The sequence below is a fragment of the Balaenoptera physalus genome (assembly GCF_965194825.1).
Source record: "Balaenoptera physalus genome assembly, chromosome: 5".
Classification (NCBI taxonomy): Eukaryota; Metazoa; Chordata; class Mammalia; order Artiodactyla; family Balaenopteridae; genus Balaenoptera; species Balaenoptera physalus.
Genome location: NC_138884.1, coordinates 146,454,547 through 146,478,511, shown reverse-complemented (window position 1 = coordinate 146,478,511; position 23,965 = coordinate 146,454,547). Strand labels below are relative to the sequence as shown.

Here is a 23,965-nt window from a genome sequence, read left to right as displayed (position 1 = left end):
ATTCAAGACAGCTCCTCCCGCTGGGTCAACCGCCTGGCCCAACTCTCCGTTTCACACGTGGGAACACCGCACCTGCAAAGCGACTTGCCACAGGTGCGGAGGGGGTAGGCGGCAGAGCTCTGAGGAAGAGGCCACCACCTGACGTCTGGGAGGGCTTCAATCAGGTTCCCACTGCCCTTTCCCACACGTCACTCCAGCTGAGCCCATGCCCCCCGGGAAAGGGTAGCCGCTGCTGTGTCACTGCACGTCCAGGCCTTTACTTGTGCAGTCCCCATGCTGCCCTTGAGTGGCCCCGACAGACATTCTGGGAAGTGCTATTGCGGGGGGAAGGGGGGCATCCACAGACCTGGAACAGCCAGGAGATGGGGCCCACCAGGAGGAGGGCAGCCAAAGCCCCAGCACCGGGCAGCTGCGATGACGCACACAAGCTCCCCGGCCCCCAGTATCTTCCGTGAGCCCCCCTCTTGTGTGAACACGGGCTCCTCGGGGCACACAGAAGGCCCGTGAGGCTGGTCCCCACGTGGAGGCTGGACCGGCGCCTCCTGACAGTGGCTAAGCATCTACAGGAACGCTTCAGGGTGCAGAGCCTCAGAGGAGCACGGAGAAGGTGTCCCTGAGCGAGCAGGCCTGGGCCTGGACACGGAGGGCCAGAGGAACATCAACACAAAGGCACGGGCGGCCAGCTGGAGCGAGGGTGGAGTCCCCTGCACACCAAGGACTGAAGAAGAAGAAGGGACACCTCGCGTCCAGCTCGACAACGGTCACGTTCCTCGCAGACCTTTCTTTGTGGCATTTCCTTCCCCTCTTGCTATCCTGGCCTGGGCGGCCACTCCAGGGCACAAAGCCCCAGAGCAGGGCACCACTGTCCCATGCAGCTCCTTAGCAGTGGGGCCTGCAGTGAGCCCCGCGGAAGGGGGAGCCACACGGCCCATTCAGTGCTATTTACCACGGCTCTCCCCCGGCCCCAAACACGGGACCCGCACCCCAGGCCAGCGTCTCCCTAAGGATGGGGTGCTGTTCACAAATGGGGGTTTTCTTATAGCCATGGCCAGCCCACCAGAGCAGCGCCAATCATGACAATGTCCCTGGGACAGAACCACTGCCCTCCTCTCCCTACCCAGCACGCAAGAGGAGCAGGATGAAGGCACTTCACCGCCTTTCTTCAACATTCCCTGACCAGAGTCATCAGACAGAGCTCTAACAACGTGGTGGCCCAGAGTAGAGCAGACAGACTGGGGCTGCGGAGGAGGCAGGCTGACCCCCTCCAAGCCCCACTGCCACCTAGCCGTGTGACCATAAGCCTGCTTGCTCACGAGGTGAAGACACCCCACCAACCTCGAGCCTTGCGTCCTTCCAACTGGCTCCTCTAATTTCCCCGCCCACCGGAGTCTCTGCTGAGCCTTCCTCCTTTCACTGCCCCTCACCCTCCAGACACCCCCTACCCCTGGCTCAGCTTAAAGGCCAGGTCACACTCTTACACATACCCTTGGCTCCCCTGCCTGCCTCTCACTTCACTGGACCCACTCAGCGAAACTACACCCCTGCCCCACGTGCGCACCCGTGCAGGGAACACACGGGGGAAGAGGCACAGCTTCTCCAGTCACGGGCCAGACCCTTGACGCCCCCGCAGTCGCACTGCCCTGCCCTGCCCTTTATTCTCCCACACACCTGGATGGCGTTCACACCTCTTCCCTGCTCCTCCGTCCCCACCCTCACTGTCAGCTGAGGATCTTGCTTCCTACTTCACCAAGAAAACGATGCAACAGAAAGAGAATTCCACTGACAACAGCAAATGCTGGTGAAGACGTGGAACAACAGTAACTCTCGCTGCTGCTGCTGGGAACGCAAAATGCTGCAGCCACGCTGTAAGGCTGTGTGGCAGTTTCTTGCAAAACTAAACATACTCTTACCAGCAACTGGGTTCCTTGGTATTCACCAGAAGGAGCTGAAAACTTACATCCACACAAAAACCTGCACGCGCATGCTTACAGCAACTTTATTCAGAATTGCCAAAACTTGGAAGCAACCAGTATGTCCTTCAGTAGGTGAAGGGATAAATAAACTGTGGTCCATCCAGACAGTGACTGTCACTCAGCACTAAAATGAGATGAGCCAGCAAGGCGCTGAAAGCCATGGAGGAACCTTAAACGCATATCACTAAGTGAAAGAAGCCAATCTGAAAAAGCTGCGTTCTGTATGATCCTGATGATACGACATTCTGGAAAAGATAAAACTATGGAGACAGTAAAAAGATCAGCAGTCACGGGGGTTAGTGGAGAGGGAGGGATGACGAGGCGGAGCAAAGGGATTTCTAGGGCTGTGCAGCTACTCCGTCTGATCCTATAATGGTGGATACATGTCATGACACACTTGTCCAAACCCACGGAACGTACAACAGCAAGAGTGAACCCTCACGTAAACTATGGACTTTGGGTGATAATGATGTATCTGTCGGGTTGGCCATAAAGTTTATTCGGGTTTTTCCGTAAAATGTTATGGAAAAACCAGAACGAACTTTATCACCAACCCAGTATCAACGCAGGCTCACTGACTGCAACAAAGGTACCACTCTGGCGGGGATGCTGACGGTGGGGGGCTGCGCAGGTGCCGGGCGAGGAGATATATGGGAACTCCGCTTCATGCTGCAGCGCACCTAAAACTGCTCTAAAAAATAAAGTCTACCTTTTAAAAAGCAAATATGTTGATTAGAATCTATATTCACACACACACACAAAAAACAATGAAGCAGCATTAAAAACAATAAAGTAGTCTCTATGCACTGAAAAAGAGAGGACTTCCAGTCTCCTATGGCTACATCTGGCCTCCAGCATCTGTGCCCACACACTCTGCTCCGCCGCCTGTCTATCTAGATGATGCCACCCGGCCAAAGCCAATTTCTCTATTTGAGCCCCAGATCCCACTCCGGCAGAGGCAACTCAAGGACAATGCTCCAGAATTCTCTCCTCTCTCTGGTATGTTCAACTTCTACTCTTTCACTTCACAGTAAACAAAAACAGTAACAAAAACAAAAACAAAAGGATTTCTCCAATCTTAAAAAAGAAGCAAGCTCACACCATTTCTTCCTCCAATCTTAAAAAAGAAGAAGGCTCACACCACTTCTTCCTCCCTATCCTCACTATCACCCCCTTTCTTTGCCCTCGATGCAGCTAACCCACCAGAAGAACTGCCTGTGCTCGCCGCTTCCAGCTTCCCTCCTCCCATTCCCTTAACTTTGCTCCAGTTATGCTTGGCCCTGCACGGCTCCACTAGAACAGCTCTGGCCAAGGTCCCTTCGCTAAAGTCACCTGTCTGTCCTCATCTCCCCTGACCCTCGAGCACCCTCGGCCCAGCCGATCATACCCCACCCCGACGCCCCGTCTGCGCCTGGCTTCCCCGGGCTACTGCACTCCATTCCTCCACCTCCCCGGCCCACCTCCCGCGGGGCTCCTCCTCTCCGCAGGCCTCTCGGCGCTCCGTGCCTCAGGCTCACTTCTCCTTCCTCTTGGTGACCTCACCTTGTCTCAAACCCCCTACAGTGCCAACAACTCCAAACTCGCATCCCTGCTCAGACCCAACTCCCCAAGTCCAGACTCCTCCGTCACCACCTACAGCAGCCTCCAGGCCCACACGGGACCTGGTCCCACTGACCTCAGCCCCCTCCTCATTGCTCCAGGCCTGCCTGTGCCCTTCCTGGGCCTGAGGTGCTCCTCTCCCAGGCATCTGCTCCGTGAACTTCCTTACCTGCTTCAAGTCTTTGCTTAAACCTCTCCTCTTCATTCACCTGATGGGCACTGCTTTGGTGGGCAAACCTGACCTGCCTTCTCCAGTCCCCCTGCCCCTCTTACCACCTCTATTCTCTCATTTTCCTCCCAGCACTCATCACTGCCAACATATATGCTTCACTTATTTATTAATGGTGATTATTATCTGCCTCCCCCCACTAGAATGTAAGCTCTCTGAGGACAAAGGTCTTTGTTTGGTCCACAAATCAATCCCAAGCACCTAGAACAGTGCCTTGGCATATGGTGGATGCTCAGTAAATATTTCTGGAAAGAACGTATGATGAGAAACATAATTAAGGACCTAGCTCAAGGCTTGGTACACTGCAGGCACTCAGTAAATAAATTACTATGGCTGAGATTTGCTGCCAAAAGAAAACAAACAAAGCCTAGCAAAGCACAGGGAGGCAACACACCCTCAACAAACCCAGCTGTTCTTTCTGAGCACAGCTGTATCGCCGACAGAAGGGCTCTCCAAACGGCGCCTGCAGGGGCACCCAACCTCCCCCAAGTGTCCAGCACAGACAGCCGGCCTCCTGCGGCTCCCGTCACATGTCGGCAGAGGGCCACTATCTGCTGCATCCTCTCCAAACTCAAAGGACAACCTCAAATTGACGCCCACCTGGAGAGAGAGAAACATCTCTAGTCAAGGTCACCGATGACCTCCCAGGTGCCTAAACAACAGTTGGTGAGAACTGAGCTGGGCAAATAGGGGTCGGAAAAGAAGTGCAGGCATTCCGTAATCAAGGGGGCTGAGCTACTGAAAATCCATCTGGTACAAGAATTCACATGGGAGGCACTGAAAACCCTGGGGTGCGGGTTTCAAAACAGGGTCAGAAGCCCCAGGGTAAACGTGTGCCTGTGAAAACAAGGCACACAGCAAGGGCAGCACTCGGAGTAACGGAGACACCTCACAGATCTCTCTTAGGGACAACAGAACCACCCTACTGGGGTCCTTGCCTGCTAAAACCCTCCTGCTCCTCCTGCGCTCAAGACCAAGGCGGCACCTGTCACTGACCCTGCTCTGCCGCAGCCCCCCCCACCTCCCGCCCCCGAGCCAGCAAGCCTCAGGACTCGGAGCTGACCCCAGCCCCATGCCACGTTTTGGAACACCCAGGAAAGGCATTCTCCACCTGCTTGCCCACGTCGCCCTCCTCCCCCTCAGGAGCTCCCGTGCCCTGAGGAAGTCCCGCAGCCCTGCCCCCCGACCCACCCGGGTTAGTCTCTGCTGGTCTGGCCTGCAGAATCTCCACGCACCTCTGCCTTCAGCTCCTCTCCTCCTGCCCTCCCTGCCCAAGTCCCCCCTCCCCTTTCTGATCACGACACACACGTGACAAGGGGCAGGGCTGACGGACTCTGGAGTTGGACAAGTGAAAGGTCACAATCCCTACTCGAAGGGCTGTGAAACAAACAAACGCCTGAGGGAGAGAGTGAAGCACCTGAGGGAGACAGTGAAGCGCCCGGTGTGCTCAGAACAGGGCAGCTACTCCCTCCCCCAAGGGGAGCCCCTCCTCTAACCAGGTTCAACCCTTCTTGTCAAGGCAGCTCCTGGGCAGACCTGCATCTTACTCTGTGTGGCTCTTAACGTGCTTTGAGTGCTTTGAGCCTAAATGTGGTCCTAAAGGTCCCGCCCAATATGAGCTCCTGCCCACCTTTCCATCTCCTCTCCCACCTCTGCTCTCCATCCTGAGCACCTCCTGCTACGGTGCTTTCCCAGAAATGCTGAGCTTTTCCCTGCTCCTGTGACTTTGACGAAGAAACACTGTCTCAACCTTGTGCACACGGAAGACACTTTTGAAGGCCTGCTGGCATGTCAGCCCTGTATTTCTTTCTGGACCTCCCCAGGGCATTTGCTGCTGTGCTCGTACCTCTTTTCAAACCCTCATCACACGGCATAGTATAGGGATTTGCACAGCCGCCTCCAGCTGTGTCTGCCCATCTTCGTATCTTCTCGCCTGGCACTTGAGCTCAACACCTTGATCAGGTCCCTCCTTTCATCTTCACAACTCAGAGGAGGACACCCTCAGCTCATTTTGCAGACAAGGACACTAAGCCCCAGAGAGGCTGAGTGGATGGCTTACCCAAGACCACACGCCAGCAAACAGGCAGATCAAGAGAAGACCAATCAGTGCTCCTTCCAGGTATCACAGCGGTGCATGTGTGTACACATACGCACACCCCAGCAGCTCAGATATACAGCAGGTGTTTTCTGTGTATCACTAATGCCAGGTCAAAGTCACCAAGAATATCGGCAAGCACATTTTTACAGAAGATTCACAGTTACAATGTTATACCTCAATTCACTGATGCTAATTCTAAAATGGTCAAAGCAGTAGAAAACTACAGTCAGGCAAAAAAATAATAAACAAATAAATAAATTAGACATTAATATGCCTGCCATGTGCTGGGTGCTTCCCATCCATGTACATTTCCTCCCCATTTAATCCTTTGAAGCATGAACTTATTTCTGTTTTCCAGAAAAGAAACCTAAGTTCAGAGTCCCAAACCCCGTATCATCTTTGTATCCCTTGCAAGCTACTTGACCACCTCTTGCCTCAGCTTCCTCACCTATAAATGAGAATTATTACGGTACTTACCTGAATCCATCAGCTTTCAGTGCAGCATACAGAACCCACTCTAGGAATTTTAAGCAGAAAGGGATTTAACTCAAGGAATTAGATGATTTCAAAATCGTCCTAAGAGCTGAGGTAGGCGCCTCTAAACTGGGCCCCCAGGAACGGCTCCCTGAACGATACAGAACTGACGCACCAGGGGAGCGGCCACATCTGAAGTGCCACTGGAATGGAATGGAATTCCAGAATGCAGCAGGATCAGGAAGCCAGCACAACTCCTCTCAACCCTGGGATGCAGGACGCAGCCACCTCCTCCACCGCAGCTGCCTCTACAGATTCAGGAGAGGGACACAGGGGGGACGCTGCAGGGCAGCCTCGCATCTCTGCGACATCACTCAACAGCAGAAAACAGCCAAAAGGGGAAGAAACGTGGGCTCCGCCTGACTTCTGCCTCCAATCTTTCATCAACGGGACCTAATTCATGCCTAGAACCCTGGCTGCAAGCAACTCTGGGAAACACACATTTTTAACTCTCTGGCTCCACAGTGCAGGAAAGGCCCCTAAAAGGATGAACAAGCCAGCCCATCGAATCTAACACACCACACTCCCTCGTGTGGTAGTTGAAGATTAAACAAGGTGACCCCTCAGAAGTGCTGAGAATGGCACCCGGCAAGCACTGGACATTGTCTGTTACTCCCTGTGCCAAGGGCTCTGGCTGTCATGTGTCTCTGAAGTGCGTCCACCCTGTTGCTAAGCTAACTCACCTCCCTAAAAAGAAAGCAGGCGGCAGATGTGTTCCTTAGCACTGCTCATGTCGCCCTTCAAATGATCAAATCCCAAATGCCTAGATCAGTACAGGAACTAAAATTTTAGTTGAGCACTTTCCCACTGAGTCAAAGTGCCCATCTAAAGATTTATTTTTCTTAAGCCAGTGGTTTCAAGTTTTTTCACATACACCCTTTTTAAAAAAGTGAAATCTTATGGGAAACCCAACAAAAGCAGAGAGCAGGGCCAGGAATCCAACCTGCTCAGACTGGGTATGTGCTCTGCCCAGAGCCTCACCTGTAGGATGTCGTTCAACCTCCACATCAACTCTTCACAAGAGGTACAATTAACCCCCTGTCACCCAGTACACCCTGGGGACCACAGAGGTTAAGGAAGTTTCTTGAGGTCACACAGGTCAAAAATGGCAGAGCTGAGGTTCAAACCTGGGTCTGAGCAGCTCCGGCTCTGAACCACCGACTCCTCTCTGTCTTTGAATTACAACTCAGTGCCAGGGCGAACCAGACACAGACTGTGCCCACGAGGAGCTCTCAGCCAGGTCAGGAAGCGGACCGGAAAAATGCTTCATTACAGTCCTTTAAACACACCCAGGGGCTCCACACCTCCCAGCCGTCCACAAGCTGTTCCCTCTCCCCCACGTCTTCGCTTGGCGAGCTCCTTCTCACCCTTCAGATGCAGTTCAACCATCTCTTCTCAGCAAAGGATACTCAGGTCATCTCTTCTGAGAGCTTAATAAAGGGCTGCGCAAAAGAAGATGTAAGTGATCAAAGCTAATTACTACCTTCCAGCCCGGAGCAGGTGAGTAGCCTTAAACCCTGGGCTTCACAGAAATCCCAACCCTGTCTCCTGTGGAAAGCAAGCGTGTTACTGAATTCCTCTCATATTTGCTGTGCAGCCTTTTAGATAAAGGCTGTTACGCTCCGCTGGGCTCACAGGAGCCCTGAACACAGTCCCTCTCTTCTATATAAGATGAGGAACCTGCTCAAAATATATTACATTAGTGGAAGATCGCCAATATTTTACATTAACTTTTTTTTTTTTAGTATTTATTTATTTATTTGGCTGCACCGGGTCTTAGTCGCAGCACACGGAATCTTCGTTGAGGCATGCGGGACCTTTACCTGTGGCACGCGGATCTTTGGTCGTGGCATGTGGGATCTAGTTCCCTGACTTGGGATCGAACCCGGGGCCCCCTGCACTGGGAGTGCGGAGTCTTAGCCACTGGACCGCCAGGGAAGTCCCTATAATAACTTTAAATGGAGTAAATCTATTCAAATATTGAATCACTGAAACTAATATAATACTATAAATCAACTAGACTTTATAAAAAATATACATATGTATATAACACCAGTAAATTTCCTTCAAAGAAGCAATTAAATACCAACATTTACAACCTGCTAGCTCAGCAGTTCTCAACAGCTGGGCGATTTTGCCCATCTCCCCACCCCAGCCCTCCAGGGACATTCGGCACTGTCTGAGGATATTTTTGGTCGTCACAGTTGGAAAGGTGCTACTGGCATCTAGTGGGTAGAGGCCGGGATGCCGCTAAACAGCCTTCAATGCACAGGACGGCCCCCACCACAAAGACTCACCCCTCCCCAAATGTCAACAGAGCCAAAGTGGAGAAATCCTGATCTTTTCCAATCCTGGGCTGATCAAAGTAAAGCACAATATGGGGATAAGAACTACAGAAAGCTTTAGAAAACATATTTTTTAGAAATGATCATATTTATGTTAGAATCACTGACAGCTACTACTTACGGAGGGCCAGGAAGTGTGCTAGATGCTTCACCTATTTGATCTCTAACCTCGCACAGTAGTTTTATGCCCCATTTAAGGCTCAGGGAGGTGAAGTAACTTGCCCATGGTCACACAGCTATTAAGTAGGACAGCTAACACTGAACCCAGCCAGCCCAACTCCTGAACCAGCGCTCCTGACCTCGGTACCCGCAACACGCACGCGTGCTCGCGCGCACACACACACACACCCCTGTCAAGACGCCGTGCCCCCCACCCCTGCAGTGTGTGTCCATCTCCCCCACTGGAGGGAGCTCCTTAGGGCAGGGACTATCTCTAAGCTCAGGGCGGAGTCTCCAAAAGCGGTGATTACCGCAGTCTATGTGAAGGAAGGGGCAGAGGCACAAACGGGAGCTGGGCCTGGGCTTCCGCGGGGCGGTGGCCGGGCTCAGCCAGCCCTCCTGGCGCTCCTCTGCTCCTGACTCGTCCACGCCACCCTCATCAAGCAGGCAGGTTCACCAACAGGTCTGCTCCCGCAGGCTACAAGTTCCCTGACCACCTCTACTGTTTCCTCTGAGCCCCATTCTCCTAGACTGGCCTTCCACGATGCCGCCCACACTGCTTTCTACACCCTAGAAGCGGACTCGGTGAGGACAAGGGCAACAGACGGGCACGAGGGCCAAGGGAGTCGCTGGGTTGAGGGGACAGAGTGGAGACATGGGATGACGCAGAAGCCTGGGCTGGGAACCGCGAAGGACCAGCTCCAGCCCCAGCCCTGCCCTCAACAAGAACTCACACGGTCCACCGTCCTCAGAGCACCTGCTGTGTGCCAGGCCCTGCCTATAAACTCACCTGTAAAATGTTTAGTGGCTTCCAGACATTTTTGGCACAGAACCCCCCTTTTTCCCCTCAAAGGAATTATGGACTGAAACTCTTCTCTAACACTTAAGACTCTAGGACAAAAAATTCACTACACTTGGCCCATGATATCACACATCTTGATTCACTTGTCATTAATATTCCACCTGCTTCCCAAAGGTACTTAATAATGGCTCACAATAATAATGTCACAGTCATCAAAACAAGGGGAAGGAGACAAGAATTAAGAAATAAAACAAAGAGGAGACATTTGATTTCTGTGGCACAAAGCCGAGAAAGATTTTCAAGAAACAATCTGCAGTAATTGACGGTGTTTCCTTTCAAAGGAAATGAGGCTCCAACATAGACAGTAAGACAAAGGCAAGCAGACAAAGCAAGACGCAGTCACGACCATCACAACAAGCAACGGGTGCTTCAACATTCACTCTGTCTGCGTCCGTACTAAGGTTCACACATGTGAGCCCACTTCGTCCCCCTGACCACCGTAGGAGTAGGCCTCATCATACCCATTTTGTAGATGATGAAGCTGAGACAGAAAGCAAATGACGATGGGGACAATGCAGGTAAGAGTACAAACACAGTATCAATACATCAACAACATAACAGGCATCCTGTGCTAGGCTAGGAGATGAGATGAGAAAGCTCAGAGAGGTGAAGTAACTTGTTCAAGTCACACAGCTAGAATGTGGGTGCCGATCTGCTGAATTCCAAAGCTAAGCTCTTTCCTCTATGCTGTTTCCCAGCCACCCCCATTTTCGAGCAAGGTTTCCCAAATTTGCCAAGAACCTCAGGTGATTCTAAAAACCTGTCTCCAAAGCCCTTCCCCTGAGATTCTGATCCTGGAGTTCTGGGATGGAGCCTGAAGAGCCGTATTTAACAGGCACCCAGACGGTATTCATCAACAGGCAAAGTTGAAGACACTGATCCGAGCAAAGGGAGCAGTTCAGCCACACAAATCTGATCTGCAGCAGCACTATTTTAGGGCTATGGCCTCAGTGAGGATCGTGGGGCTCCCCCACAGTTCTTGGGTTCTTCCCACTGAAGGCAACCGTGGAGTCACTGAGTTCTGGGGCCAGGAATTCTCCTGGGAGTAGCACAATACCTGTCGGCGGGTGCATCAGAGAGAAGCGGTGCCCCATAAAACCACAGCCCCCATCGGAGAGCTTCTCACTCAGGACTGGTCTCGGCTCATCCAAGACGACCCCACCTTCAGCCGATGAGTGAGCCGAGGCAGCCGTAAGTGGACGTGCGCGCCCACAGCCGCAGAAGCCCCCGGCTGATTCAAGCCAGCACGTCCACCACCTCGAAGGGACACCCGTACCGCCAAGTGTCCAACACGGGCTCCGCTACAGGCACAGACAGGGGCAGCCAGGTGGACCACAGCGGCGTTCCTACCTGCCAGGCCCTGGGCCCAGGCCCTCCAGAGAGCTGCTGGGGAGCAGACGGCCCTTCTGCACACAGTCTCCAGGGCCCTCGGCCCTTCCCTGCGGCACTCCACAGTTTGGGAGTTCACGCTTGCCTATGTGACTGACTGATATGTCCACTTCCACCACCCCCAGCCTGCAAGCCTGCCCAAGGTCAGTACCGAATTACTCCTATATTGCCTGTCAAGGGCAGAGCCTAGGACGCAAACACAAAACACTTGTTGAACGGAAACACGAGGGCACAAAAAAGAGGCTGTAGGAACGGCTGCACAGGGCTTAAGGTGAGACACAGGGACGCCAGCATCCCGGGTTCGGCGCCTGGGGACAGGGCACCACGGGGAGTGGGGCGCATGGCCTGGTCCTGACACAGGTGGGGACGTGTGTGGCGGCAGTGCAGTGACAGCACACAGCTCAGCAGCAGGCCCAGGGCCGGAACACGAACAAAGGAGCACGGCCGGGCAGGAGCACAGGGCACGCGTCCAGGGGCACCCAGAAATGCCAGCCCCGGGGTGTGCCAGGAGAGGCTGGAATTACTGACTCTGATATCACCCTCGCCAGCACCCTCCGCTTGGCCCAAGAGACTCAAGTTATCAGCATAAAGGGCCCTTCGGAGGATAAAGCTGACAAAGGCTGCTGATTTCGTAACAGTGGTCACTTACAGGTCAGCCTCAGCCACAGCAGGTCAGAGGCCAGGAAGCGACAGGAGACTGTGCGAGTGACAGGGACACAGAAGTGACAGCCAGCAGTGAGGAATCAAACAGCAGAATCACCAGTCCTCCGCACAAGTCCACAGGACTCTGGGCTACTGGAAACGGCATAGTTATCTGCATGACAGTGTCTGCTCTGTGGGCAGGAAACACAGGACACACTGCAGACAAGAACAACAACGCCACTGGTCTGAACTGAATAACCTGGCTCTTCTAGAGAGATAAAGACGGCATTACCTTGTAAAGAAGTTACTAAATGGTCCCAATATTTTCAATTTCCTCCCCTCCTCAGTTTCATCAACACAGTCCTGCTGGCGTAGGTCACGGGTTTCCTTGATGGAGCTCAAGGTGACGTCAGTAAACTGCGGGTCATCGTCATTCTCCAGGGTCACGATGGCACTGGAGCTGCTCGTGACCACGAGGTCCAAGATGTCCTCATTGCTGACGGACAGCGTGGCTGACAGCTCTGTGCCGAGGCTGGACACGCTGCAGACTGAGACATTGTCGCTGCGGTTCAGCGTTTTGGAGGTGGGGCTGTAGAGCTTCACCGAGTCATAGCCTGTCCTGGGAAACGTGGAGGACTTGCGCACACTCTGCTCCCGCTCGGCACTGGTGGGAGCTGGTGGCGCGTAGGAAGGCAGTGGGCACGCGCTCTGGCAGGCTCGCTCCGGGATGATCTCCGACTCGGACTGTTTCCTCTTCACGTGGACCACGCTGCAGGGGACAGGTTCCGGGTTGCCGATCTCTAGGGTAGGGATGCCTGAGTCCACCGATTTAAGGCTGTGCCGATCCTCTGAAGCACCAAGTTTCAGCTTGGGCCCGTACTCAGACAACGAGAGGGACCTGGGTGCCTTGAGATTCAAGTGTTGCAGGTTCTGAACGTGGTTTCCTGGTCGACCGTCCAGAATGCCCATCAGGGCTATGCCATTTGTAGTGGTGGAAAGGTTTCCATCAGTCATCTTGGTCCAAGGAAAAACTAGAAAAAACACCAAAATGGAAATTAGGAGAGTGAATATAAAAGCCAAAGATGCAATTCCTCTGACGCACGTTCAAATGTTCTGACACCCCTTTTAAGAGAGAAATCCTTGAAAAAAGTCCTACATACACAACTTTTAATTCAGGTCCAGAAGCTAGAGTTTTAACATATATTATCATGATATAAAACAACAGGAAGATAATTCAAACAAAGGATACATCTAGAGTAAAAATATATAAAATAACCATCTTTATCATCACCATCACTGCCCCCAGTCACATCTGTGATCCTCAGGACAGCACTGGGAGTGTGAGGGCTGTGCCGGGCAGAGAGAAGGGGTTTTGTTTTCCATGTTTTTTTAAATGATAAACAGGATACCTCTGTCAAAAGTATGTGAATTCATAACCCATACATAAGTCAAGGTTCAACTTGTTCTGAGACAGCATAAAAATCAAGATGCCTTCATTATGACAGAAAATAAGATGAACTGTGTATGCCATGTGCAGTGAGATTACCCCAAACACATTCAAGTTAGCCATGGGTCTCCACAATGTTTTAGTCACCTTACTCAGGTCTACAAGGCAGGGCATATTATCCCCTTTACCATGGAAGAAACTGAGGCTCAGGTTAAACGGGTCCATGGGACTTCCCTGCTGGCTCAGTAGTTAAGAATCCACCTGCCAATGCAAGGGACACGGGTTCGAGCCCTGGTCCAGGAAGATCCCACGTGCCACAGAGTCAATAAGCCCGTGCACCACAACTACTTAGCCTGTGCTCTAGAGCCCGTGCTCCGCAACAAGAGAAGCCACTGCAATAAGAAGCCCGCGCACCACAACAAAGAGTAGCCCCCGCTCGCCGCAACTAGAGAAAGCCCGCGCGCAGCAACGAAGACCCAACGCAACCAAAAAAAAAAAAAAAAAAAAGAAATGGGTCCAGGATCATATTGTTATTTAGCGGCAGAGCTGGGATCTACAGGACTGACCCCAAAATAAGCCATAGTAGTGGATGAATGGCGTAGTTTGGGGTTATAAAAACCCAGGTCAGAAGGCTGGCTCAGTGAAGACGGATGATCAATCAAGGAAAAAGTAAAGGCCATGAACCTGCAGTAAACACCTGAGCAAGGAGAGTCAGAGCTGCCGCTGACACCCAGGCCCCGCCTATGGTTCTCTGGCCTAAGACTGCGGTAGGAGGCGCATCAGCCTGGACAGCACAGTCCCCTGTGGACTGAGAACCCTAGGGTGTGTTACATTACCTTCTCCTGTCCTTTTAAAACATCAAAAACTAAAGAAACCTGGTGGTGCATTCAAATTTGATCCATGGAATAGAAACCACGTAAAGAAGGGAACTTTGGGCTCAGTCCTTCCTGGGTTCTAATCCCAACTCCCCTAGATTGCCTTGGGAGAATTAAATAAAGTGCCATGAGAAAGGCATTCAGCAGGCGGCCCCCACCGCAGGCACTGCTAGTAGCTGCTATCATAAAATAGCAAACAGTTGAAGGTCTGAAGCCTGGCAATAACACTGATAACCACTCCCTTTCGGGTGTTATTTTAGCTTTTGCAATGAGCTTCCCGCTCCCCTTCAGGAAGCCTGGCCTGCCTCTCACTGTCAACACGGCCAAAGCAAATTCATTAAAAGCAGAAAACGGGGGAGGGGTAATCTCCCTCCCTCCCAGACACTGAAGGAACCAGTCACACAGTGCAGCACTGGAGCAAAAACAGAAATAAGAAGGAATGAATTCAATTGCCGAATTCAGAAATAGACTGAACTATGTATAAAAACTTGAAATATGACCCAGTGAGTAAGGAAGGGTTATTTAATCATGGTGTCATACTAATTGGTTATCAATTTTTCTTGGAAGGTAGAACTACACCAAAACAAAACAAGCAAAATTAGAGCTTAATACAAAAATGAGATTATAAAGGTATTGCACAAAATAAAGTGCTTCCCTAACCTACAGAGCAAAAACTCAGTTCATCCTCGGAAAGGATCTGGGCATCACCTCACCACATGGGAACCTGTCTTAACTGTTTTGCAGTTCACACTGCCCTGAATTTCCTGGGCTGCGGCCCCTACCCTGAGTCCCCAGCCAGGAGTTCCTCCCAGGCAAGGCCACAGCAAACTGTCTCTGGAACCCTGTGCTGGGAAAACTCCCGAACCAAACTATGCTGTGAAACAACAGGATTCACAACGGGAAGACACAGGAAGACAAATCTGTACACCAATTTGGAAGTTCTACTTTTCTTGTTTTTTAATTAAGAGAAAAATCCAGTAAGAAACATTTTTAGCACATAGTTAAGAGCTAATCTTTGGCAATGTCAAAGGTAATGAAAATTATCCAAATACCATCAACACACCAACTGGTCAAACTGGCAAAAATCCATAAACACAAGAGGAAAAACACAGTAAGCAGAGCTGAGACCCTCTGACAGCCCCAGCTGAAATTCTGGCCCTGGCACTTACTAGCTGGGGAGATGCTCAAACCTTTTTGAGCCTCAACTTCCCTCCTCCCCAGGAGGAAAAGGGGGCGTTACCATACACCTCACAGGCTGGCTAAGGATAAATGAAATGAGGTTTGGTGAAGCACCGGCATACCTGTCTGTACCTGACACACAGCAGGTGCCCAATAAATGTGAATTTCCTCCACTTCAGCCACATAAAGAACTGAAGTACCTGAAAAAAAAACACTGAATTTAAACTGAAATTTTGACACGAGAATAGGCAGCAACATGGAACAAGTGTGTTATGTGAACCCAAGGACCCCTTCTCCTCTGAGTCGCCAAGATGGAAGCACAGGAAAGAAAGAAACAAGGTCGGACAGAGTCCAAAGCCGCTTGGCGGTGGCCTCGTCCTCCGTCTTCTCTCCTCTGCCTTGGGGCCACAGAGAGAAGCCCGAGGGCCTCTTCTAGGGAGAAGCTGAGGGACCTTTGAGGCCTCCGATGGTTCCAAGCCCAGCTTAAGTTCCTTAAACTTGAGGAACAGCCTCAGAGAACAGCCTTCAGAGAAATAAACCTAAAAGGGAAAAAGTACTTCCCCTTGCAACATACTCTAAGACCAAACTCCGCAAGGGCCAAGGCCACCTGTCCTCAAGCCCTTTCACCTGGTGCTACCAGTGCCATAAAACCAGAAGCCGCACTCCAGAGCACCTGCCTTCCAACGGGGCCCGGCGGGGGGAGGCTGCACAAAGGGGGTGCTTCCAAGAGAGGCGGCAGGGTGAACTCTGGAAGCCAGCCAGGAGACCAGCTGCGGATGGCCTGCCTCCAAATCACACGTTTTCTAAAGACAGAGTCAGCCTAAATTCCCCAGGCCGGCCCAGGGCCCTCTGGATCCATCCCTGCCAGCCACACCAGCCTCATGCTGTCACCCTCACCTCTCTCAACACGCAGCCGTCCTGCGCCACTGCCGCAGGTACTCTCCCCGGCTCTGCCATCAGCGCCCCTGGGGATCTGGGAGCGTGTGCCACAAGGAGACACAGCACGTTTCCAAGGCCGCTCCTCTGAGAAGGCTTCCTCAACTCTCCCAGGAGGCTGCAGGCCCTCCTTCCTCCTGAGCTCCTTGCGGCCACACCCCACCTACAGCAGTTTCCGTATCTCTCTCCCCTGGCTCCTAAGCTTCAGGTGGGCACATGCTAACAGTTTCTGGATACCACTGCCTGGTCAAATGCCTAGCACGGTTAAGGATTAAAAAATCTATTTGCGGGACTTCCCTGGTGACGGTCCGGTGGTCAAGACTCCGCGCTTCCACTGCAGGGGGCGTAAGTTCAATTCCTGGTGGGGGAACTAAGATCCCACATGCCGCGCAGTGCAGCCAAAAAAAAAAAAATTCTATTTGCTGAATTAATTATTACTAACAACTACATTCTAGTTGTGGGCAGGTTTCAGGGGCAATCCATCCAAGAAACATCTGTTGAGAGCTGGGTTGTGTTTCAAGAACAAGGTGAGCAGGGGAGGTCACAGAAGAGGAAGAAAATCCATCGCGCTCCCAGCAGCGCGTGCAGACAGCAGACCCGGCAGGTGAGCGGTGACCGCCCTGTGCGCCGTACCCGCCGCTAGACTAGCCGGCGAGGAACACTGTCAACACCTGACGGCTCAGGAAAGCAAAACGAAATTTCCCTCTGCGGTTGTTTCCCAAAGTCTCACACGACGCCCTGCACAGTGGCCGCCACAGCATGCGACCTGGGCTCTCAGAGTCACCCAGGCACAGCCCGGCACCAGATCCAAGTCTGATGAAGAGCAGCCATCACCGCCCGGAGGAGAGAAACACACGAGACATAACGCACAGCTAAGAGGAAGACTTTTTATTCCAGGCGGCAAGGCCACCTGAATTTTATTTACCTGCCACAAAACTGAGTTCTGCAGGAGGCAAAGAGGAAAAGTGCCCAAGAGACTGAAACAACCTTCACTCCCAGGGGCCCGTCTTTAGTTTAATACAAGTCAGAGAGTGGAGAGCAGCTCTGCCAGTGACTCTGAATAAGGCTTTGGAAAACAAGTCCATCTTGAAGCAACAATTTAATTTTCTCCTCCTTCAAAAGTAATGGGACTAAGTCTTGACCAAGTCTTCATAAATAAAAGAAACAGTCTATGAAACCAAAACTAAATGATTTAGTTAGGGTCCCAGGGGAAAACAAGTCCACCCACTGGTGGCTTCAGGGAGAGATAATTCTGCCCATCCAGGCAGACATCCTCTGCACTCATCTCCCGTGGCTCCTTCCTGCCCATGGGGCGCGTGCTATACACAGCCTCCCTCGTCCCAGCTCCTCTGTGGCACCCCCGTCAGCACGGGGACGACGCCACCCTCCCTGATCCTCCAAGGAGGGTGCGCTCATCTTCGCTGCCAAGCCTCCCGTCAACCCAGGCCTGCCGCTGCTTTCCGTACCCTTCCGCTTAAGAGTCAGGCGCACACGGCCCCTTTCCATCAGCCATGGCCTGAGGGCACGTCTGTCACAGATCCAAAGTTTCAAGAGGGCAGGAACTAGGTCTGCAACTCCTGACAACACCAGAGCATCGCCATAAAACTACAATTTCATGAGTACCAGGCCCTGTTCTAAGCTCCTAACATGCCATTCTGTTTCAGAGCCCTCAGCAGCCCTTTGCGCTGTATTATCCCCACTGCACAGAGGAGGAAACTGAAGCACACAGCTTACCCAGGCCTCCACTTTCATGTGGCAGCAGCTGGGGCCTGAGCCCAAGTCTGTGACCCCAAAGCCCCTTGGTAAGCTTTGCTACTCACAGCCCTAATGCAGACATCAAGCACCTCCTCAAATCCTCATCCCTCCTGTGAAAGAAGAGGATTCCACAGATGGGAACAACGCTGGGCTGAGCCAGAGGCAGCGACCTGCCCAAGGTCTTGCAGGGAGGGTCCCACCTGAGTCTTCTCTCTCCAACACCTGCGTCACCCTCCAGAAGGCCTCTCAGGGGTCCTTCACGTTTCCTGGTGAGGATGCTGCTGGGACCGCCAGACTCCCCACAGGAGTGGCTCCCCCAGGCCTTCACCTCAAGCCTGGACCAAACACCAAGGACAACCCACTGACCTATGAGACATCTCCCAAGAGAATCAGACATTTGTGTAGAGGGCTCACAAGCACCAACCACTGTGAGTCTCTTTCTCTTTTTAATTCAAGTCCTGGCTTAGGCAGAAAAGAGCCTGGAAAGAAAGGCATAGGACGTTCTGGATCTCAGGCACCTCGGCATTAACAATTAACACAAGCAGCTGCCTCTGCTCACCGGTGCACGTGGCACGTTGGGCACTGTGTTTGGTGTCCACGCCCACCATCTATGATCTGTGTAACCTCCCCAGCAACTCCCAGAGCTGAGGACACCGTCATCACCATCTCACAGACAAGACCGAGGCGCAGATGGAACGCAGAATGAAGTGGTCCTGCTGGGGCGGACCTGGATCCTACACCTGGAAAGGTGCTTACTCTTTCCACTGCTGCACAAGCGGCCTAAAATAATGGATTAATGTGCATTACATAGAAAGGGAAAGTCGGGACTTCCCTGGCGGTCCAGTGGTTAAGACTCCATGCTTCCACTGCGGGGGGTTGGGGGGGGGTTGATCCCTGGTCAGGGAACTAAGACCCCGCATGCTACGCGGCACAGCCAAAAAAAAAAAAAAAAAAAACCACAGAATGGGAAAGTTAACTAGAAAAGTAGTTTGTTTTTTTTAAAAGAGTTATTCTTTAGGATAAAAACAATCCTAAAAAAGAATTTCCTAGAAGCCCAATATATTCCTCTGGAGGGTGCACGGCAACTTTGAGGCACCTGGAACTCAACACGATATAGTTCAATAAGTTTCCATCCATCAGCAAACCAGGCAGAAACTTGCATTAAACTGGCTGAGGGTCCCCAGAGGCTCCTTCCCAACCCTAAGGAACAGATATTTAACTTACACCGCCCAAAGGTGGTGACGTTTAAAAGGCATAGGTGGGACATTTTAAATTAAGGACTTTCAGTGCACAGGGGAGGTTTCCCCTCTACCCCAAAATGTTTCAGCTTCATATAGTGATTTACCAAAACTAATCATCATAAGTACCTGTAAAGTGACCGAGAGGCAATTCACAGGTTCGGAAGATAGTCCACTTAACAAAGCCAACACAATTTATAATCTTAATTATTAATAAGACAAATAATTTACTGAATATTTACCAAACACCAAACATACTAGGAGCTATCACATGCTCTAATCATCACAAGCCTGCCAAGTACACTCAAGAAACTATGAGATTCAGAGAGGCTGAGTGACACACCCAAGGTCACACAGCAAGAGAAACAGGATTCAAACCGGGTCTGACATCAAAGGCCAAACATGGCTTGCTGGAGTGCTTAAGAGTACAGACCCTAAACTTTGTGATCATCGATAAGCTAAATACAACAATATTTAGACTTCTCTGTATGTATGTTAGACTTCAATAGAAAAGTTTTAAAACTAAAATACACAAGGGGAAAAAATAATGCAGGTTCTGGAGGCAGACCGCATAGGTTCAAATCCTGGCCCCTCCGCCTAGCAGTTGTGTGCCCTTGGACTAGTTTAACTTCTCTGTGCCTCGATTTCCACGTAGTAAGAGGGGGACAATAAGAGACTCTATTTCATTAGGCAGTTGACAAGATGGGGGGAAGAAATCCACATAAAGCCTTTAGAATCGTGCCTTGGAAGATGCTGGCTGGCATCACTCTTCCCCGGGCACCCGACACGGCCAGCCAGCTCAGGCCCCCTATTTTAGCAACTCATTTGCATAAGCAAGCCCAGACACAGCCAGTCTGCACAGCCTCACTGTACGGCTTCCCCCTGTCACCAGCATCTCTCCTTGCACCTCCGCTGCGGCACTGACTGAGCGCTGGGCCTCAGCTTCCCCATCTGTCAAATGAGGTGATTAATTAGCCCAGCCAAGCTACCCGAGGTCCTTCCAACTTGACAATCTAGAATTCCAAACCCAGACCCTAGAAACTTTATACCCTCCCTACAGCAAACATTAACAGACAACACGTACCCATTTTCCTAAAATCCTCTTTTACATATTAGGTATAAATGTCTAGTGTGATGACAAATCTTCTCCAAGGTCTCAAAGCTCTGCAAGCACCCACGGCATGCTGGGCAGGCATCCTCTGTGCCGAGGGTGAGGACGTGACAGTCAGAAGCTCGGACCAACAGGGAAGACAGATTCTTAAACACGTTGCTCTGGTAAGCTGTGTCCTCTCTGTTGAGAGGTCTTCAGCAGAGCACAAGCAAGAGGAAGTGGAGGTATGATGGGCAGGAATTCACCCGCTGGACAGAGGGGAGTAGGGCAGTGGGAGGGGGAGATGGAGAAGTGGAAGGGCGGAGGGGCGGAGAAGTAGAGAGAGGGTGCCTGAGGGGAACTGCAGGGATCCGCGGGGGCCAGGTGAGGCGGCCCTGATGCGGAGCGTGAGAGGGTGGGCTGGGGGCAGACTGCAGAAACTCAGTCTCGCGAGCATGGAGCAAGCCCAGCTGGGCGCCACGCGAAGTGCTGAGCAGGGACCTGCCAGGACCTGCTGGGGCCGTGAAGGACACCGAGATGAGCGGAGCCTGGCCCCGTGACCTGCCTCAGTGTGAATGTCGTCCCTGCCTCTCTCCAGCTGGGTGACCCTGAACCGGTTACCTGACCGCCCTCGATGTGTCTCAAAGGGTGCATTCACTCAGTAACCCTGAGCCCCAAGAACATGCCAGGTTCTCACGAGGGCTGGAAATCAGGTGGAGCCCACAGTCTCAAGGGGTCAAACATACCACCACCAAGACAGGAGTAAGACAGCCTTGGTTGGGGGTGGGAGGGAGGAGCAACCCAGGTGGCACAGGGGCCAAGAAGTCGGGAAGAAGCCCTACCCAAACCTGAGACACGGGTTGGTACTGGCCAGATAAACCGGGCAAGAGGAAGGGGCTGCTGTAAGGTCTGGCCTGGTCCATGCACAGCCCCTAACAGTGCCCAGCAGCCACCCATGCTCTACAAAGGCGGCCAAGACAACAGCGAGGTGCCAACAGCCTGCAGACACGGGCCCCAAGACACCGCCCTCCCCCGTAAACGAAGGGCGTGAGTCCGTGCCCAGGAGCCTCCTGCCCACAGAACTTTCCAAAGCCAAGCTTCCACTTCCACGTCCAAGTTGGAGCAGATGGCGCCTGTGCAACTTTGAAACACACGCCGCTGCCAGTGGCCCGCTGCGCAGGCGCGGGGTCTGGGGTCCGCCGGCCGGCGCTGCGGCCTCACGAGGAGGAGCCTTCCCGGCGGCCGCAGCCCCCCGCTCCTTCCCCGGGGCAGCTCCCTGTCCCCACGCAGCTCCTGCCCCTCAGCCTCCCGCTGGGAAGCATCCCCAGGCGCGGGTCCCCGAGGCTGAGGGGGGCTGTAGTCCAGGCACGGGGGCCCCTGAAGCAAAAGGGAGTCCCCGGCCTGGGGAGTAGGCGGTCCCAAGAGAATGGGGGGCGTCTGCGGCCCCAGAACAGGGATCTGAGAAGCAAGGGGGTCGGGAGCTGCCAGGTGGACCCAGAGGTGGAGGGGGTTCCGGGCGGTCGGAGGCTCGGAGGTGTGGGGAGAGGGGCTCCGGCGAGTCGGGGACAGCAAAGTGCCGGGGGTCCCAGGGGTCGGGGACCCTGAGGTGGACAGGGTCCCGGCGGCTGGGGGGCTCCGAAGTGGCGGGATCCCGGTGTTCGGTGGCCCCGACGCCGTGGGGGCTCTCATGGGTCGGGGGGCGCCGAGCCGGCTCCTCTCCCGGCCCGGGAGCCCCGCGCGTCTGAGGGGGAAAACTTTTCGTCAAGTTCCGGGAAAGGAGCGGGTCGGGGCGCGCGTCTCACCGAGGAGCGGGCGAGCCGAGCGCCCCCGGGCCCCGCGATGCTCCCCGTGACCCACGCGCTCCCCCGGCGCGGGAGGAAGCGGCGGCCGCGCGTCGAGGGGGCGCGCAGGCAGGACCCAAACCCGCGCGGCCAGCTCCGCCCCGCCTCAGGCCGCCTCCCCGCTCCGGTCGACGCTGCAGCAGGTGGCAGCGGCCCCGCGCGCCCCGGCGCCCTCCCTCCCTCGCGGCCCGGCCCTCGCCGGAGGCCCTCAGTACCGGAGTTAGCGCGGCTCCGACGCCATCCCCGGGGCCCGTGGGCCCGTAGCCCAGGCCCTGCGGGACCCGCAACTTGCGCGGCGAGGACACTCGGCGCTGCAGGCGGCAGGCCGGGCCGGCAGGTGCCCGCGAGCCGCCCGCAGCCAACAGCGGCGCGCGCCCTCGCCCCGCCCCGCGCGCCCTCGCCCCGCCCCCTGCCTGCGCGGGCTGCTCTTCCGCCCGGGCTGCCGCGCCCAGTCGGGCTGCCGCTGCTCCTCGAGCTGGACGCTCGTCCAGCTGCCCCTCCTCCGGCCCGCTCGCCCGCCCGCCACGGGCCTCGGAGCGGCGTTGCCGGACCTTTTCTCTCCCGAAGGGCAAGAGGAGCCGCGAAGGGAGGCCTGAGGGGGTTTTCATGCCCGCAGATCCCCCGTGGACACCCATCAGGGGCCTCCTTACCTGGTCGGCTCCACCCGCGGCCATCTTGGAAGTGGGAAGCGCCCGGGAGGGGGAAGGGGCACGAGCGGGCAGCGACCAGGCGTGGGGAGCCGAGCAGCGGAGCGCATCGATGGGCGCCCCTGCCCTCGAGCAGGTGTGCCGGGGAGGAAGAGCCCGGCCCCCACCTGGCCGCAGGCGAGAGGCCAGGTGGGTAAGTTCCGAGCTCGGGCCCGGGACGTACAGCCTCGGGAAAGTCGCTTTGAGGTCTTCCCTGCCGGGCCTTAGTCTCTTAATCTGTAAAACGGGCTTTTCTGTTAGTTGTCTTTTATCGAGCTGTTACGCAATGCATAGCGCCGTGCCTCCCCAAACTTGTCTGCACTTAAGCATCTCCTGGGGATCTTAGAAAATTTCAAAACCCAGGCCACACCCCAGGCCAACTAAATCAGTCTCTGGAGGTAAGGTACAGTTTTGGAAGCTGCGTAATGTGCAGACAAGTTTAGGAGCCGCTGGCCTAGCGTTAATGTGCATTACTTCCCGTCAATATTGCAGAAACTCCAGAGACAGGGTCTGTGATCAAAACCGTCGTACAGAGTGGGAGATGAAGTCACTTACCCAAGGTTCAGGGCTGGTCAGTAGCTGAGAGGGGTCAGAAGCCAGATGCCCCGCCCCAGACCGCCTTCCAGGATCATGCAAGGCCCTGAATAAGAAAGCTCTTGTTCGCTGGTTGTTGACCCCTTCGTCATCCCCCTCCTAGAATGTAGGCTCCCTGAGCCAAACCGGGCTTATCTTGTTTACTGGTATGTTCCCTGAGCCTGAAAGATTATATTCCGAGGACATCAAGGCAAGAGGAAAGACTCCAGTGATTGGGAGCTGGAAGGCCTGGGTTCCAAGCTAGGATTGGCTCCTGCCGACCAGGACCCGTGAGGGCTGTCACGGCCAGAACTACCCACAGAGGAAACCTCAGAGAGACAGCCAGGGCCTGTCTAGCAGGGCCGTCAGGGACAGGAAGGGTGATCTCTCCATCACAGCATCTGGAAGCATGCAGTGGAAGATTAACTTGGGCTGTGGTCATTAGCGTTGGGCCGAAGAGCCCCTGACTGGTTTCTCCTGCCTGGGTCATAGCTCTAGTAACTCTCAGCACCTAT

At 53.7% G+C, this 23,965-nt stretch overlaps 2 protein-coding genes across 2 annotated transcripts in view; both read right to left on the bottom strand.

Moving 5' to 3' along the window:
* TBC1D14 (TBC1 domain family member 14) overlaps nt 1-12,861 on the bottom strand; it is an 89,035-nt gene extending 76,174 nt beyond the window's left edge. Inside the window, exon 1 of the mRNA XM_082462223.1 lies at nt 12,123-12,861. Within this exon, the coding sequence (XP_082318349.1) occupies nt 12,123-12,844 (722 nt within the window). The 5' untranslated portion in view covers nt 12,845-12,861. The remainder of the gene's footprint in view (nt 1-12,122) is intronic.
* A 3,368-nt stretch (nt 12,862-16,229) lies between these two features.
* LOC309660986 (uncharacterized protein) lies at nt 16,230-22,566 on the bottom strand. Its single transcript, XM_082462207.1, has 2 exons — nt 22,407-22,566; nt 16,230-22,091 (listed from the first exon to the last, which is right to left on the bottom strand). The coding sequence occupies exon 2, from the start codon at nt 22,037-22,039 to the stop codon at nt 21,311-21,313; it is 729 nt and encodes a 242-aa protein (XP_082318333.1). The 5' UTR covers nt 22,040-22,091; nt 22,407-22,566; the 3' UTR covers nt 16,230-21,310.
* Between the last annotated feature and the right edge of the window lie 1,399 nt (nt 22,567-23,965).